Source organism: Erpetoichthys calabaricus, chromosome 1, assembly GCF_900747795.2.
Source record: "Erpetoichthys calabaricus chromosome 1, fErpCal1.3, whole genome shotgun sequence".
Classification (NCBI taxonomy): domain Eukaryota; kingdom Metazoa; phylum Chordata; class Cladistia; order Polypteriformes; family Polypteridae; genus Erpetoichthys; species Erpetoichthys calabaricus.
In genome coordinates, this window is record NC_041394.2 from 345775022 (window position 1) to 345791863 (window position 16842).

General features: G+C 39.3%; 1 protein-coding gene across 1 annotated transcript in view; it reads left to right on the plus strand.

The window, feature by feature from the left end:
- Positions 1 to 16842, plus strand: part of LOC114668277 (uncharacterized) — a 555445-nt gene that overhangs the window by 373402 nt on the left and 165201 nt on the right. Inside the window, exon 7 of the mRNA XM_051935131.1 lies at positions 10680 to 10853. Within this exon, the coding sequence (XP_051791091.1) occupies positions 10680 to 10853 (174 nt within the window). The remainder of the gene's footprint in view (positions 1 to 10679; positions 10854 to 16842) is intronic.

A 16842-nucleotide genomic window follows, 5' to 3' on the forward strand; every position in this document is an offset into this window, starting at 1 on the left:
GGGATTAGTATGGATTACGGAGCCATGAAAAAAATAATAATTAAATGCATATATAGAATATCAGGGTTAAACTAAAATGACGCTATGAGAAAGCCAGGTTGAAGTAATGAGTTTTTAGCAATTTTTTAAAGTTCTGTACCATATTAGTCTGGCAAATTTCTATCGGTCAGCTTTTCTAGATTTTAGGTGCGTAATAGCAGAAGGCTGCCTCACCACTTCTTTTAAGTTTAGCTCTTGGAATTATAAGCAGACACTCATTAGAAGATCCAAGGTTATGATTTGGAGTGTATGGTGAAAGGCATTCTGAAATATAGGATGGAGCAGATTTTTTAAGGCTTTGTAGACTATAAGCGGTATTTTAAAGACAATTCTAAATGGCACAGGTAACCAATGTAGTGACATCAAAACTTGAGAGATGTGATTGGATTTTCTTTTCCTAGTTAAGATTCTAGCAGCTCCATTCTGTACTAGCTGCAATCGATTGATCTCTTTTTTGGGTTGTCCTGAGAGGTGTGTGTTACAATAGTTCTAGCCGATCTGACGCTGTTCATTTTCACATAATATTGCATTAGTGCGATGATGTTTTCTGATTGGTACTATTCAGGTCATACAATAATTTCTTCAAAATGTCACATATATTTGTCACTTTCTTTTTTTCCCCGGTGCTGCATTGACATCATGCACCAGAAGACGTGAGCTTATTCAATGCACGCTCGCGAGCAAGTGGCCTGTTGCTGTGTGTTGCAACATGCCTGACCTGCCGGCGATCAACGCACATGTTCTGTACAAGGCATGCACAGGTCTACTGAGAAAAGAAGAGTGTTCTTTGCTCATCTTGCAGAGGAACTTCATTGTCACTTCTTACAAGAAAAGACAATGGAAAAAGAAAAAGAGGATGCAACATCAAAAAGCTTCTGTTCCAAGACCACCGCTTCCCCCAAAAACTCAGCCAGTGTACGGCGCCCCTTCAATGTAATAGGAACCAAAGCACAGAGAGAAGTGTGTACATTGGAACAAGTGCACATATTGTAAATGTAGGAAGGACAGTCCTTAGGTGTGTGGGAACTGTTAATATTTGAATTTGATGATTGTATGTAGTGCAGAACTGATCTCTCTGTACTATTCTTTCTTCTGCATGTCCTGGAGTACAAAAGAAACACCACCATGCACCAAAATGTGGAGATTGGGCAAGATCAGAAAAAAAAAAAACGCAGTCACTGATTACAAGCACAAGAAGGCATGTGAATGAATATGAATAATATGAATAATGTTGCATTAGTGCCACAATGTTTTCCGAACTGTACTATACAAGTCATAAAATGAATCATTCCAAATAGCATATATACCTATGTCTTTGTTTTTTGTCAGTGTGGCTTTGACATAATGGACCATAAGGTGCATACTAATTCAGTGTGAGCAGGAACACTCAATAAAACTGAATAAAAAAATTCAAATGACAATGAGATACGAAGAAAGCAGATTTACCAGCGTTTGTGTGTCAGCTTTTATCCCTCCAGATGAGAGAATGTCCAGTTCCATTATCTGAAAACACCACTCACATCTATAGTTATTCCCAGTTTCAGATAAAAACTAACAGCGTCAGATCTGGAGTGGGGGTTGTATCGTGATCGTGACTGAGAGAATAAAAGTGAAAAAAAAAGCTAACTTTTACAAGTACTCCAAATTTAGACCAGCTGTTACAGACACAAATCAAATGTATGTTTTTATTGTATAATATCAATAAGAGCAGCTCACTACTCAAAACGGTAAATTTGCGAAGGAGATGGTTTCGAACTCACAATCTCTGGATTATAAGTCAGCAGTTCTTACAGTTGCACCGCGGAAACTGTCCTTGCACTTTTTGTGAAAGTGTTTAATGGATATTTAAATTTCAGCCTTCACACATTATACAGTTCATGACAACATTTTGCCATTTATTACTAAAACATGAAAAAGGTTCTGTTTTAATGATGTGTATACATAGATTGTTGTAGACCCGGAACACACATGAAATTATTTACCCTATACAACTCTAGGTAGCTCACTCCCAGATAATCAAGGCTGGAACTGGGAGAACTTCTTGTCCTTGCTGCGGTGGTGAGGGGGATGGTATAGCAGGCTGCTTGCTGCTTGTGCTTATTGACACTTTTACAAGACAGAAGACGCTGACAGAGAGTGCAAAGGGATTTAAGGTGGGCTGGGTTTTCAAGTTTTTTCATAGGCTTTGGTAATTCTAGTGTTAAAATAGAGTACCGGTGTTTAATAGGTTCAGTATTGGGGAGATGTACTATATTATTTCTAATATAATTAATTTTGTGATTAAAAAATATAGAAAAAGCCTCACAAGTTTCACTGGAAGTTTTTTGGAGGCATTCCATTGAATGACCTGGATTTAGCAGATAATCAATTGTGGAGAATAAACCTCTGGGATTACTAGCATTGTTATTCATAATTTTAGAGAAATAGCACCGCTTCTCAAGATGAACTATGTTGCTGTATTCTGTTATTTTATACTTCAACATCTCATAGTGGACAATCAGTTTAGTTTTTCTCCATTTACACTCAGCTCTCCAGCATGTTTTCTTTAGATCACACACTCTTTAGGTCTTCCATGGTGTAACAGTGCTGGAAATTTTTTTTAACTTTCTTTTCAGGAGCGACTATATCAGCGGCAGCTCTCACTTTAGTATTAAAATTTTCCACCTTACTATTTACATTATCATCAGTATTGTAGTAAGCACTACAAACAGACTGGTTGCGTAAAATGTTTGTAAACTTTGAGGCTGCAGATGAATCAAAGAAGCATTTTTTAACAATATGCTTCTCATTATTTTTTTCTGTCATTATTTCTATATTAAATAATAAGAGAAAATGGTCTGATAAATCAATATCTACGATCTATCTCACATCAACTTTTAGTCCTTTAGTAATCACTAAGTCCAACGTGTGCCCTGCTTTGTGTGTTGGCTGACTAACGTGCTGGCTCAAATCAAAACGAGTACAAGAGATTAAGTGAGTCTCCTGTAAAAATACTATCTTGGCATTTAGACCTTTTAGGTGAGAGAATACTTTCTTCCTCTTTAGTTCGTGATTAAGACCTTTGACATTCCAGCTCACAAAGTTTAATGTTTGGTCATAGAGGCATTGCTTCTGATCTTTTTTTGTCATTTTTAAAGTCTTAAATTAAGGTTGTACATTATTAGATATGATAGCTTTAACCTTAATTTCCAATACTGCATGGAGTTATGGCTAAAAAGCCTATTGTTGTGTTGGCACTTACACTTGTGGGGATGAAAAGGATAGATCAGAAATTACTTGCTCTCTTTCTTTTCTCCCCCAAACCCCCAGCTCCCAACATGATTTCTGACACAAAACCGCTACCAGAAATTCTGAATGCCAGCAGTGGAACATACCGTAAATGGAGACATACTTGCCAAACTGGCTTTATCTGGCCTTGTATTTCCTCCAATGAATTAGAGCACCTTCTTGTCAGTGGTGTGGAATCCACTCTCACCTCCACATCTGATCATCTTGCCTTTACAGCCAGGACAGACTTTATCAGGCAGGCATTTATAGAAGGCCTTAAGTAACAGGCCTTTGTGATTCATACATTTTTGCTCACTTGCTCAGATATTCTGCCATCTTCTTGACAAGGTGACAAAGTCACTGTTTTCTTAGACTAATTACGTTTTGTTCCAAAGGCACAAATAACTTCATTAATATTGTCCCAGTAGACCCAATATGGAAGATAAAGTGCTTATTTTTGAAATTGACAAAGCTGTTCTTTCTAACAGACCTAAACTTGTATCTTTGGTCATTTGTCCTCCATTCAATCTGCTTGTGACCAGACCTCTCTACTCCACCATCTTGGTAGCCTGCTTGTATGTGTCTCTCCCCCTCACATACTAACAGTCCTGCTTCTTTAAAAGTTTAAGCAGAAGTCTCTAAAACACCCTGCAATGTCACAACATGGTGGGATTTAAGGATGCTGCTTCATTCTTTCTCTTAAAGGCCCAAACAATCGTTTCATCTTTAATTATTATACCTTGCTGTGAGGTTTCTTTTCCCTTCTTGGTCTGATAGAAAAATACAAACCCTGTTGACATCTTTGATCTGTCTGGACTGAGTTTATTCTAAGATTTTTCACATTACCTCCTTTTATTTCCACTTTCAAATCCATTCTGCCTTTAAATTATGTGGCATCTTCTTCATTTCTCCTCTGACATCTTCATCCCCCTTCTCTCTCTTTCTTCTCCTCATTCTCTCCTTCACATTTCCTTATCAGTCTCTTCACATTTTTCATATTTTATTGCATTGATTTCTCCTCCATTGTGATTCTAGATTATCTTGTATTGTGTTAAATTACCCTTCAAAAACAAAGCAGTCAATACACTCATCTCCAAACTGTCCACAGATTGCACCTTACCAGATCTTTCTAGACACTCTGACACCTTTCTGACCTCTGGCCACTTTTGTGATCCTTGAGCTCTTCTCCTACTGTCCTACATTCTCCCCCACTGCTCTTCTGTCCCTCAGACCCTTTTCTCCTTATAAAGTTTCCCTTCTCCACTCACATTTTTATTTTGTTTGATGTGTCCAGTAGGCCATTGAGCTGGCATTGGCTAAAGCACTTCTGTTTGATTACAACCACCACCAAATTTCCTTAATATTCATGGTCAGCCAAACCTCAGTGAGTGAACATCTTTTGCTTTTCCTCCATTATTCAGTTTATCAGATTCTTGAGGTGTTAAGTCTGCACCATCAGAATATCCATAGCAATAAATGTGAGTTTATTTGTTAAAAGGCATATTAGTGACATCCATATAGAAACACAGACTGTGTGAGACAATGTAGTTTCATGCAGATTCACATCTGTGAAATTCAAAATTATTTGTATGAAAATCTAAACAAAGGCACGTCAGCCTCAGTGACTTCAACATGTAATTCTGACTGCACACTTCTAGAACAAGGAGCCATTCATCAATGGTCGTGCACATTGTACTTCATCTGGGGATGTCACAATATTTTACAATACTCGATACCTGCTCAATACCACAGTATTTTCTTTTTATTAAAAGTACTTCCATTATTCAAGTGAAAAATATTGTTCCTTTTTCTGTATTAGAATATAAAATATATAAATACAAACTATAACAACAGTGTTACAATACTGGTATATCCTTTCAGTAAATTAGTATTGGAGTTTGTTAATATAAAAATACAACACAGTTCTTGAACATTACTGTGTGCTTCCATGAGGAATCGGCCATGTGCATGTTATAATCTGAAAGGATTTCAGAACCGGGTTTATAAAGAATGATGTCAGCAGGAGTTATCTTGACATATGTGCCCTTTTATGTTTAGTCTGATATTTTCTCTACAGTATGTGAAGACTACTGCTTAAAAGCAATACTAATACAAAATCAATAAAAATTCAAACATTATTATTTCTGAACTGTTGAATCAGTTAATGCCAAAATAATTTTGAATTTTTTCATTTAAAAACTCTTTAAAGCATATGCCTTTAAAATCTGGTTTGATAGATAGATGTCCCCATAGGTAAATATAGCAATTTTTCAATAGAATCCCTCAGTTAGATTTGTAACATTTCCAGTTGTATGTTTTATATTTGCATTATTTGCTAGTTAAAAAATTATGCAGGAGTAACTATTATCAAACAATGCCAATAAATTCAAATTTAAAATGTCACAGACTCCTGGTGCTTTATTTTTTCAAATCTCTTTCTCAGTTTTTCACATTTGTCCAAACTTCAAGACTTCCTGTATGACATCAGACCTGTTAGTTTTCCACGACTCCATTATTCAAGAACTCCTGTCAGTCAGGCTTTCTTGTGCTCTTTTCAGAATATCTTACCATAGATGAGTGATCAGACGTTGTTATTGTTTAGCCTGTGTACAAATCCAGAATTAGAACATGAACTGGACTGATGCTGTCCTGTAGTCAATTCATCTAATAAACCATTCAAATATGCCAGCTGACAATCAAATATCCAAGCAGATATGTGAATATTCTGACATACACTATATGGCCATTTAGGAAACCTGCCACACTGCCCCTGTGCTCCCCTGCTCATTCAAGTCACACCATGATTCTTTTTTGTTTTTAAATACAAACATCAACTGAAATCTGCAAAGTTGATCAAGAGAAGGTGGACCAGAGGAGCTACAGGATGCCTTTGAACGTCTTTAAAACTGACACAGTAATACACACACGCACACCAAGATGGTCACTTCATATATTAGTGTGTGGTCAAGCAGGAATTAGCACAAGGGCAAGCCCGGGTTCAAACCTAAACTTTCACAACTGGGTCAAGACAGAGAACTGGAAGTGAAAAGAACAACACTGAGCACGGCCTGAAGAAAAGAAGGAAGTAAGGAAGAGGAAGAGCTGAGACAAATTTGAGGGACTTGTGTGCTGGTGACTTCCCGTTTTTTGGCATGTCAACTTTCCATCATATTATAAAGGTGCTTTACCTAATGTCCCTGAGGCTGACTGGCTCTTCTAAATGTGACAGTGACACACAGTATGATGTCTTTGTTATAAAGTGTGTCACTGAGTCTACCATTGCATAGACATCTCAACATTCAGCACAAACATAATGTCACAGAAGACGAGAAAAAAGATGATAACTTTCACAGTGCCCGCTCAGTCCTTGGCCAGTACACTGGACACTTACACCAGTTACAGAGGTGGAGTGATCTGCATGGCCATTGTGTCATTTACTAAAGCACATTTACTAAAGACCTTGACCTGCAGCCCCCCAAAATATTATAGTTGTATTTAAATGGCATCTCTGAACACTGGATTGAGAACACAGACAATCAATTGTAGTTTAAAACAACCTGCAATTAAATGCTACAAAGTACAATCATTACTAAATAATATACTTTATAAAGACTAAAAGTATTAGCATTTAAAAATCCTTTAAAAATACAATACCCATCATAATCTCCTCAAGCACAGTAACGACAGTAAATGTCATTCGTTAGTTCACACCACTGTGAAGGAATGAAAAGTCCGATGCTCCCTGTGTCCTGCGATCTTCTCCATTTAATCCCAGTGTTCTCTTATTAAAATTCTTCTCTAAATACTGTATGTCTCACTCTGGGAGGAATACCAGTAGCTCATATCCATTTTGTTTTTATTCTCTTCTTGCTTCTCTTTGATGATTTATTTCATTCACAAGTGCTTCAGTATGGATGGACGCCATGGTCAGCAGAGTCAGTGAGGTTTTAGTCTTTGTCACAGCAGGCTTGAAGTTTTTTTGGTTTATTTTTTGTCTGTCTGTCTGTTCACATGCCCTCACTTCTCTCTCTTCATCTCCACAGGATATCTGGTTGTGGTCTCACCTCCAAATGTTGCTCAGCTCTCTCCTCAGCTCTTTCTTCTCCATATTCACGACTGACTGAACTAAACCTGAGTAGCAACAACATGGAGGATTCAGGAGTGGATCAGCTGTGTGTGGATCTGAGGAGTGAAAACTGCAAATTAGAGAAACTGAAGTGAGTCAACAACAAATGTATGAATGTGTGTGTGTGTGTGTGTGTGTGTGTGTGTGAGAGAGAGAGAGAGAGAGAGTGTGTGTGAAGGAGTGAGTGTGAGTGTGTATTTGTTGAATTTTATTTCTGTTCCACACCCACAATACAAACACTGTGTTTAATCAGAACAGACTGAACACATAGAAACTTAACTACAAAAGAATGAAAAATTACACACATTACAAAATAAGTACAATAATCATATAGAAAATACTTGAAATTGAATAAAGAAGACATAAAAAAGGAACTTGAACAAAGAATACAGAACATAAACAAGCCAAACCATGACACGTGTTCCTCAACAGATGACAGATGTGATTAGAGGTCCAAATCCCAGGCCTCACAAATCCTTCTTTTGTCATTTCAACCCCACACGTCTCAGTCAGGATCTTCCTAACTGCCAGCATACAATCAAATATTCAAGCAGAGATGTGAATATTGTGACATACACTATACGACCATTAAGGAAACCTGCCGCACTACCCCTGTGCTCCCCTGGTCACTCTGGTCACTCCTCACTTCTCTTTTGTTTTTAAATACAAATATCAACTGAAATCTGTAAAGTTGATCAAGAGAAGGTTAACCAGAGGAGCTACATGAGGGCTTTGAATGTCTTTAAAAACTGACACAGTGACACCCATACATGGTCACTTTGTATATTAATGTGTGGTCAAGCAGGCATTAGCACAAAGACAAACTTGGTTTAAAACCTAAACTTACACAGCTGGGCCAAGACAAAGAACTGGAAGTGAATACAGGAAGGCTGATCACAGCCTGGAGAAAAGAAGGAAATGAGGATAAGAGGAAGAGCTGAGACAAACTTGAGGAATAAGTTTGTGGAAATGGCTTTGTGGACAAGTGACCTTCAACTTACCAAATAAAAGACAAAATGTTCACTTGTTCAGGGAGCCATGGCCTGACAGACCATTTAAACCAGTTCAGTTGCCATGGAGCAGGATAGCATTGCAGTCATGAAGCTGCTCATTTGAATTCTGCTACTTCATACCCACCTTCATCTGCTCAGGTTCAAGTGTCCATCACTACTAAGGTAGTCTGCCGCATTTTCAGGCACAAAATCCTAAAAGGCCGTAAAGTCCAGAGCTCATCTCCTCTGTGCAGCCAATTGTCTCCTGTATTTTTGGACATTTTTAATCAGTCTCTGGACCAGCTCTGTTCCTGCCTGCTTCAAAATCTCTACCAACTTTCAAAATTCCCAGATCTTAATAAGCACAGACCGGTAGACTAGATGCCTATAGTAATGAGGACCTTTTGAGCACCTCAGCCTGTCTGACTTACAAACATGTCGCACAAGATGTCCTTGACTATTGAGATACTATGTCTCTGAATGATATAGTGGATTTGGACTGGGACTTTACAGATTGACATCGTGACCTCCCTGGACATTCATGGAGGTGTGGAGGTTTCAGCTCAGCCCTTAATGCCATCAAACCAGAAAGTGACCAGCTTCATCTGTCCCACTCAGAAAGGGAATGGATCTCAGACTTTATGAAGGTCAGAAAAAAATGTGAGCATCTGGACAAACACATGTCTGGTCCCTGACCCTCAGCACTGGTGCACCACAAGGCCTTAAGCTCTCTACATGTGTGAAATGCCAACAAGTAATCAGGGGTTTCCATTAGCTGAATACTGAATTACACTGTGGAGTAGATAAGGAATGAACAATTGAGGAAGAGATCTTGTCTGATATGTATATTAAGTAGACAAACAAGTTGGCACACGGATATGCACACTGAAAACCCAAAGCCACACCACCTTGTACTTCTAATCAGAATCACACAGATGGACACTTGTCATGACACGTACACACTTAGACACTGTGCGTGCCAGACCATAGCAAATCCCTCTAAAGTACTCAATAATCAAGGGTTCTTTCTTTCAGCTTCTTCCTACTCCTTCTGACTGCTGGGAATTGAAGTCCTGTCTGTAGCACAGCCATAGGCTCAACTTGATGATGGGCAAGTGCAATATACAGTAAAATCATAAGAGCCTAAGGGGGCTGATAATTTCACCTTCCTGTTTTTGCAGACCACTAAACGCAAAAAATATAAACTCAAAACAAAAGGCAGCTAGCCTCCCACTGTTCCTAAGCTGAACAATGTCAGTGTCACAGGATCAGCAATCACTGTCACACTCCTCATCACACTGAGGTGATGCCTCACTGGTTGCTCTCTACTTCACAGCTTCAAGTGCTGCTATGTCTACTGTTTGTCCGTACAGATATGTTGAACAATTCAACAGTTTCCATGGGGTGTACACTTTTTCACATGACTGTAGGAATCATCTGGGACTGGGCATATGGATAACTGCCCATGTCTACTGGTATTGTCCATATCCTGTAGAGCTCTGCATTTTCAGTCCCTCCCAGCATATGACACTCTCAGCATGTCACCCATCAATTTGATCAAATCATTTGAATTGAACGGGTAGACAAAAAATCCAACAGGAGATGGGAATGCACAGCAGTGGTCAGCAGTCATGGGGTCACTGTACAGTCCAATCAAACAAAATGACTTCAGACCACCTCTGTGTCCAATGGACATGACTTTGGGATGGTGACCATTCATTACAAGCTCATTCACCTGCATAGAGATGTCACAGTGAACCTGACAGAGTGTCCTCATCATCTCATTAGTCTGACATCAGGAGAGTCCATCAGGACAAGAAGTTGAGTATTGTGACCAGTAGTGACCCGCATGTCTAATAGGTGTCTTAGAATGTTGTCCTACAAATCACACAAAGTGTCAGTACATTCTGAGTCCTGAATGACAAACAGAAATTCAAATTTGTCACCTTCTCTCCATTATCATCTTTGACAAGTCTATTTGGACACTCGAGTGCAGGATGCTGTGATTTTCGTTTCTTTGACGTTCTTGTCCAATATTAACATCCACATGTCAGTTTGAACTATATCTTACTACTCAGTATAGAATGCATGCAGGAGAAATAGTCAGGTATGTAGCACCTTAATTCAAAAGACTTGCAGTGGTTTTAGATTCAAACTGCATTTCAGTGAAAAGTCAAAATGTATGAAGTTGTTGAACCTTTGTATGGTCTGTCTGTACCCTTCATGCACTCACTTCTCTCTTTTAATCTCCACAGCCTGTCTCATTGTCGTCTCACCTCCAGATGTTGCTCAGCTCTCTCCTCAGCTCTTTCTTCTCCACACTCACAATTGACTGAATTGAACCTGAGCAACAACAATATGGAGGATTCAAGAGTGGATCAGCTGTGTGAAGGAATTATAAATGAGAACTGCAAATTACAGACACTGAAGTAAGTGAACAACAAGCTAGTGAGTGTGAGTGTGTGTGTGTGATTATTGAATTTTATTTCTTGTCACTTTATGACTCTGACTGTTCCACATCCACAGTACAAATGCTGTGTTTCCTCAGGACAGACTGCAGTGTCACATGTGGGTAGACAGATGGGTGTAAGGTGGACACAGCTGCAGATTGCTCTTTAATAGTTAAAATCTTAAAGACAGCATTTTGATCCTGAGCCCATACCCCACATTGGTCATTCTCATCATCCTGTCTGTCCAGTCTTTTGTTTTATTTCTTGAGCAATAATCCCACACTGTCCATTTTTTATTTCAATCATATTTCTGTCCTTGTCCTCCATTGTCTCTTCTCTCCCTCACACTCCTCTGATCTCCTCACTAAATTGGGTTTAAAGTCACTTAAGGTGAAAAAGAAGGAGAGACATGGTCAGTCACAGTAGAAAAGATGACCAGATGTAAAGAGGAGTAGACAACTGTAGCTGGACTGACATGACAGACAGGAATAAGAAGAGTAGGAAAGCAAACTTAAGGAGAAACAAAATAAGGAGAGAAAAGAGAAGAGAAAAAAAGAAAAAGCAGACACTAATGAGAGAACAAACAGTAAAATGTGGACAGACAAAAAGAGGAAGAGGAGAAAAAGTGCACAACAGGAGTAGGAATAACCATTCCAAACAAGGCAAAGAGAGGATACAATTTCATGCTGAGTTTCACACACAGAAATAGTGCACGTTGCACATTTCACAGTTGTCCTTAACTTGTCTTGTCTTAAAAAGCTTTGCATAGCAGTTCTTATATGGTGAACCCCTGTGTGCTAAATCTGGCTTTGTGTTAGCTGTACATGTGAGGAGAAAGAAAAGTAGATTTAAAATATTTCCACAGAGCATAGTGACATATTAAACTTATATTCTGATTACAGTAACTAATGTGTAATGTCAGAGATTCTGAGTCACCAAGGCTTGAATAGTTGCTAAAGAACAACAAGAAGTCACACTGAGGAGAGAGTGAGAGCACACAATAAGTGAGTGGACAACTAGATTAAAAACCATTTATTTGCTGTTAAAGCAATATGTTTTTAGTCATAATTTTAGCTAACTAATTTAGATAGATAGATAGATAGATAGATAGATAGATAGATAGATAGATAGATAGATAGATAGATAGATAGATAGATAGATAGATAGATAGATAGATAGATACTTTATTAATCCAAAGGGGAAATTCACAATTTATTACTATTACACCCTTAACTGCCTATTCTAGTTTTAATCAGCTGCACTCAAGATTATAATTGTTTTCTTAACTAGCCAAAGTTAATAGTGAAATGCAGATAACAAAGAAACTGCCACTTCTCCTGTTAACCTGTGTGGGAATCAGCCTCGACACGGACAGACACCAAGACAGCTTATGTCCAAAACACACACGTTTATTTTTAATTATCAACTACAGTGCACTAGTCACTCACAGTCCTTCTTTCTCTTATTCTTTTTTGGCCTCCTCCACTCCTCTCTCTTGTAAGCTTCGTCACTCTCCCTCCCAACTCCGGCTCCTCGACTGGATTGAGGCAGCCCTTTTTATACAGTACCCGGAATCGCTCCAGGTGCTCTTTGACAATCTTCCAGCAGCACTCCCGGGTGTGGTGCATTTGCCTCCTGGTCTAGCAGCACTCCCTGTTGTGGAGGAAGTGCTGCAGACCACGTCTCCTGGAATGTCTGGGCAGACCCTGGTGGTGGCCATGTGCCCCAGCCGGGAGGAGCTTCCCAGCTCCGAATGTGTGGCACACATGCGAACCAGGGCGGTTGCCATCTTGTGTCCCAGGGGAGGTATCGGTCCTCTCCCAGTCCTTCCACCTTGTAGGCATCCCGGCTACGCAGACACCCCTGCCGTCTGTCACACCTGGTTCTATTTAAAATGGTGAATGTGCATGATCAAGTATGTGAGAATAAAATGTTTAGAAATAAATGAAAGAAAAAATGGTAATTTTGTGAAATGTAAATCTGTTCAGGTCAACTAAACAAATGGATAAAGTGCTCAGAACAGGAAATTCTACAATGTAATTAAATTGCCTCTTGGATGAATGAAAGCACTAAAAAGCAATATCATTAAATGACAAATTTCATTTTCATCAAGGACTGTCTTCTAGTTAGTTCAGCTTAAAACTTTCCTTCCTTCTAGCCCAGCCTGTTACAGCCAAGTGTGATTAATGGTATCCCTGAACTCCTAAGGTAGAAGAACTAGGCTGTCAAAGTGAGACCACCACGTTACTGTGAAGAAATGGCCTGAATGCAATGTTAGCTAATCTGTCTGAATGAACCCCTCTGGGAGATCACACTGGAATTTGGAAATGAGGTTCATATCTCGTGGAGGTGGCTGGTGTGTTGTTCAGGTGGAGTTGAGTGGATCTGAGTGATGTGGGAGAGTCTGTGTGTTCAAATATACTGATTCCTGCAAGTGACAAGCCACCAGAACCCAGCAACAAAAGCACATCCACTGTTAGTGGGCAAACTTCATATGATCAGTCACCATGCTCTGCTGAGACTGCTATATCAGTGACAAGTCCCCACACAGCAGCTGGGAAACTCTGGTCTAATCACGTTATAGGAGGAGGATTCACCCACCAATCAGGCTTAATGTGTGACAGTACTGTCGACTGTTTGAGAAACTGAAAAAAGTATAATCATACTAATCATAATTTAAGTGTTACAATGCTTGATGATTGAATGTGTTCATGAATTGTTAGATAGGCAGGTAGACGGTAGTGTCTTTATTTGAAACATTACTGTGCTCATCAGTGAAGTTTATTTCAAAAACACACACAAATTTCAGTACACATTTCATAGTACTTTGCTGAGTTTAGGTTTCCAACATATATAAATACTAGCTATCCCCTGTGGCTTCGCCCGTGTATTAGTGAAACAGGACAGTGAGCAGGGCCCGGCCCAGCTCTCTACTCCTGACGTCACTCATCCCCCTCTCCTTGGCCTGCAGCCCCTGTCTCAGATTAGCACGAATATATCGCTCCTGCAAGCGAACTATGATTCTTAGCGCAATGAGAGAAGTCGCAAAATCAACCGGAATGTTCAAGCAGATTATAGAAAAAAAAAGATGTAAATCCGTTAAGTAATTCTCTCGTTTGCTAACTAAGCGGAGTTAAGGTTACACCCCGAGGCAGACATGTGAGGGAGGAGGACCCCACAACCCGATGAGTCTCTCTCGGATTTGTGCTAATAAATTGGTACCGCAAGCAAACTATGATACTTAGCATGATGAGAAAGTTGCAAAATCAACGAAATGTTCAAGCAAATTATAGAAAAAAACCCAATCTAAACCCTTTAAGTAGTTCTCTCATGAAAAGCAGACAGACATACACACGGGTTTAAAAAACTATAAGAAATTCCTCACTTTGACCATGTAATTTTTAAAACCATTTCAAAGCGAACACCTATGGTCCAAGGGTAACCTACATTCCAAATTTCAAGTCCCAAGTCCTCGTGGTTCGGGGGATTTCGTGAGTCAGGGGTATTTGGCTTTCATATATATATATATAGATTGGAACAAATAGGATGCTAAAAATGAATGATATTTGACACCAATCAAAGGTCAAAATTTTGCAAAATGTTTCTGAAATTTAAATACTGTATTCATTGTGAATAAAGCACTGCCTGGGAGCCAAAAGAGCTGATTGTTGATTGTGAGTCAAAGGACTCGATGGAAAGAGCTGGAGGGTCCTTTAGTGTCACATGTGCACTGCCATAGATATCATTGAATTTCACAACGCCGTCTGCTTTAGTGTGTATTAAAGATTTGTGCTGTTTTAGGGCAGTACCTGAGAGTTAATTTTGTTTTGCAATTGCTTTGGCATCTGTTATGTTAGGACATTAAAACAACTATGATGAGAACAGACGCTTGATTAATTATTCCCTCACAGACAATAATTTTTTGTCCACTATCAAATCTTGTTAGTACGATGCTATCGTTATCTCTGACCATGCCCCTCTGATCATTGAGCTTAAATTACTGCGTCAACATTTTAGAAGCTCAGGAAAAAGTGATGAGAAACTGGATAAAAACACATCTGATCCCCTGACCATCAGCATTGGTACACCACAAGGTGGTATGCTCTCTTAAAGTGTATGAAATACCCAAAGATAATCAGAGGATCCAGTTAACTGAACAAAAAATCATGCTCTGGCACTGTGCAATGGTCAATGGATGAGGAGATCTTGTATGATATGTGACAATTAAGTTGATAAATCTCTTGATACAGTGATATGCACTCTGCAAACCCAGAGCTACACCACCTTGTGCTTCAGATCAACATCACATAGACTGGTCACTTTTTGTGACGTGTGCACTCTTAGACACTGTGTGTAACAGACCATAGCAGCTCCCTTTAAAGTGCTTGGCCATCAAGGTTTCTTCCTGTCAGCTTCTGCACACTCCTGCTGACTGCTGGGAATTGAAGTCCTCTCAGCAGCATGGCCACAGGTTCAATGTGATAATGGGCTTGTGCATTGAGCAGCAATAAACAGTAACACCATACCATCATACCATAAGAGGCTAAGGGCTCTAATAACTTCACCTAAATGGTTTTATGGACGGTGAAAACACCAAACTTAAATTCATAATGAAACACAGTGAGTGAGCCTAATGTTGTTTTTGGCCTGAACAATGTCAGTGTCACAGGATTAGCAGAAGTGATGCCTCACACAGGTGAGCACTAATCCTGCGTAAAGCTCACATTTATTTGTTTCATATGAAAGTCTCCACCATCTTTCTCCACATTTAAAGGATGTTCTTTCTCTCCTTCATGATCACTTGGACAGCTGGCCCTCAAGCCTCTCAACATGTCAAGCCCATGAACTACTCTCTGACCACCAGGCTTTTCCATCCAGCCTGTGGAGTGATTGTCTGCTGACCACTATAATATTTTCTCACAAATCCAGCTATAGGCCTTGAATGATTTACAACACTGTGATATGTTTTTACAATTAATTTTCAATGTGCACCACCATTTTTACCATCTGGTTTTCATATGGGCCATTGAGTTAAAAGGGAGGGGTCCCTCAATTCCAACTCTCACTGAAAATTCTGGATCAATTCTACAAGGCCCTCATGAAGTCCAGTGAAACTTTAATAACTGTGTGGTCAGAGCAGTTTCTGCTCAGGCTAAGGCCCAACTGCAGCCCACCATTAGATCTGTGAGAAGATCACCAGCCTCAACTTTACACAATCAATGCTGTAGGCTTAAGGCACATTCATAATAAGCCCTCTTGAAAAACCCTCACACCTCTGAGTAGCCCTTTGTCCAGATCAATCCAAAGTGATCCTGAGGTCAACAACAGAATGGCCAAAGCCAGCATTTCCATTCAAGGACTGTGTGGGATTGCGGAGGAATCAGTGTGAACACCAATTGGACTGGCTTGTGTGACTGACCACCCTTAGTTATACCTGTAAAATGTGGGCTGAAATCTTGACATGAGCAGAGCTACCAAGCATCTACACTCAGCTGCAGAAACAATTACACAATTTGTAACTGATCACAACTTATCAGACCCCTGGAGATTTCTGTAGCCAAATTTAAGAGCATATTCCTTCTACTCACCAGTGCATCACTGATACTCAAGAATTGATTATTTTATTATCGATAACAATTTCTTGCCTACAATTAATCTTGTAAGTAAAACTCTATTGTTATCTCTAATCATGCCCGTTTGATCTTGGAGCTAAAATCATTATGCCCCATATACTCATCTCGCAGCCTGCTTCTTAACCCACATTAATTAGCAGATGAGAAATGTTCAGAATTTATATCCAAGAAAATACATTTTTTTTCTGAGACAAATACATCCTCCGAGGTTTCTGTAGGAATACTCTGGGAAGCTCTGAAGGGTTTCTTAAGAGGACAGATTATGTCATATATTTCCCACAAAAACAAACTGGAAACCAAGAAGGTATTAGAGCTAATCTGTGAAATTACCAGAA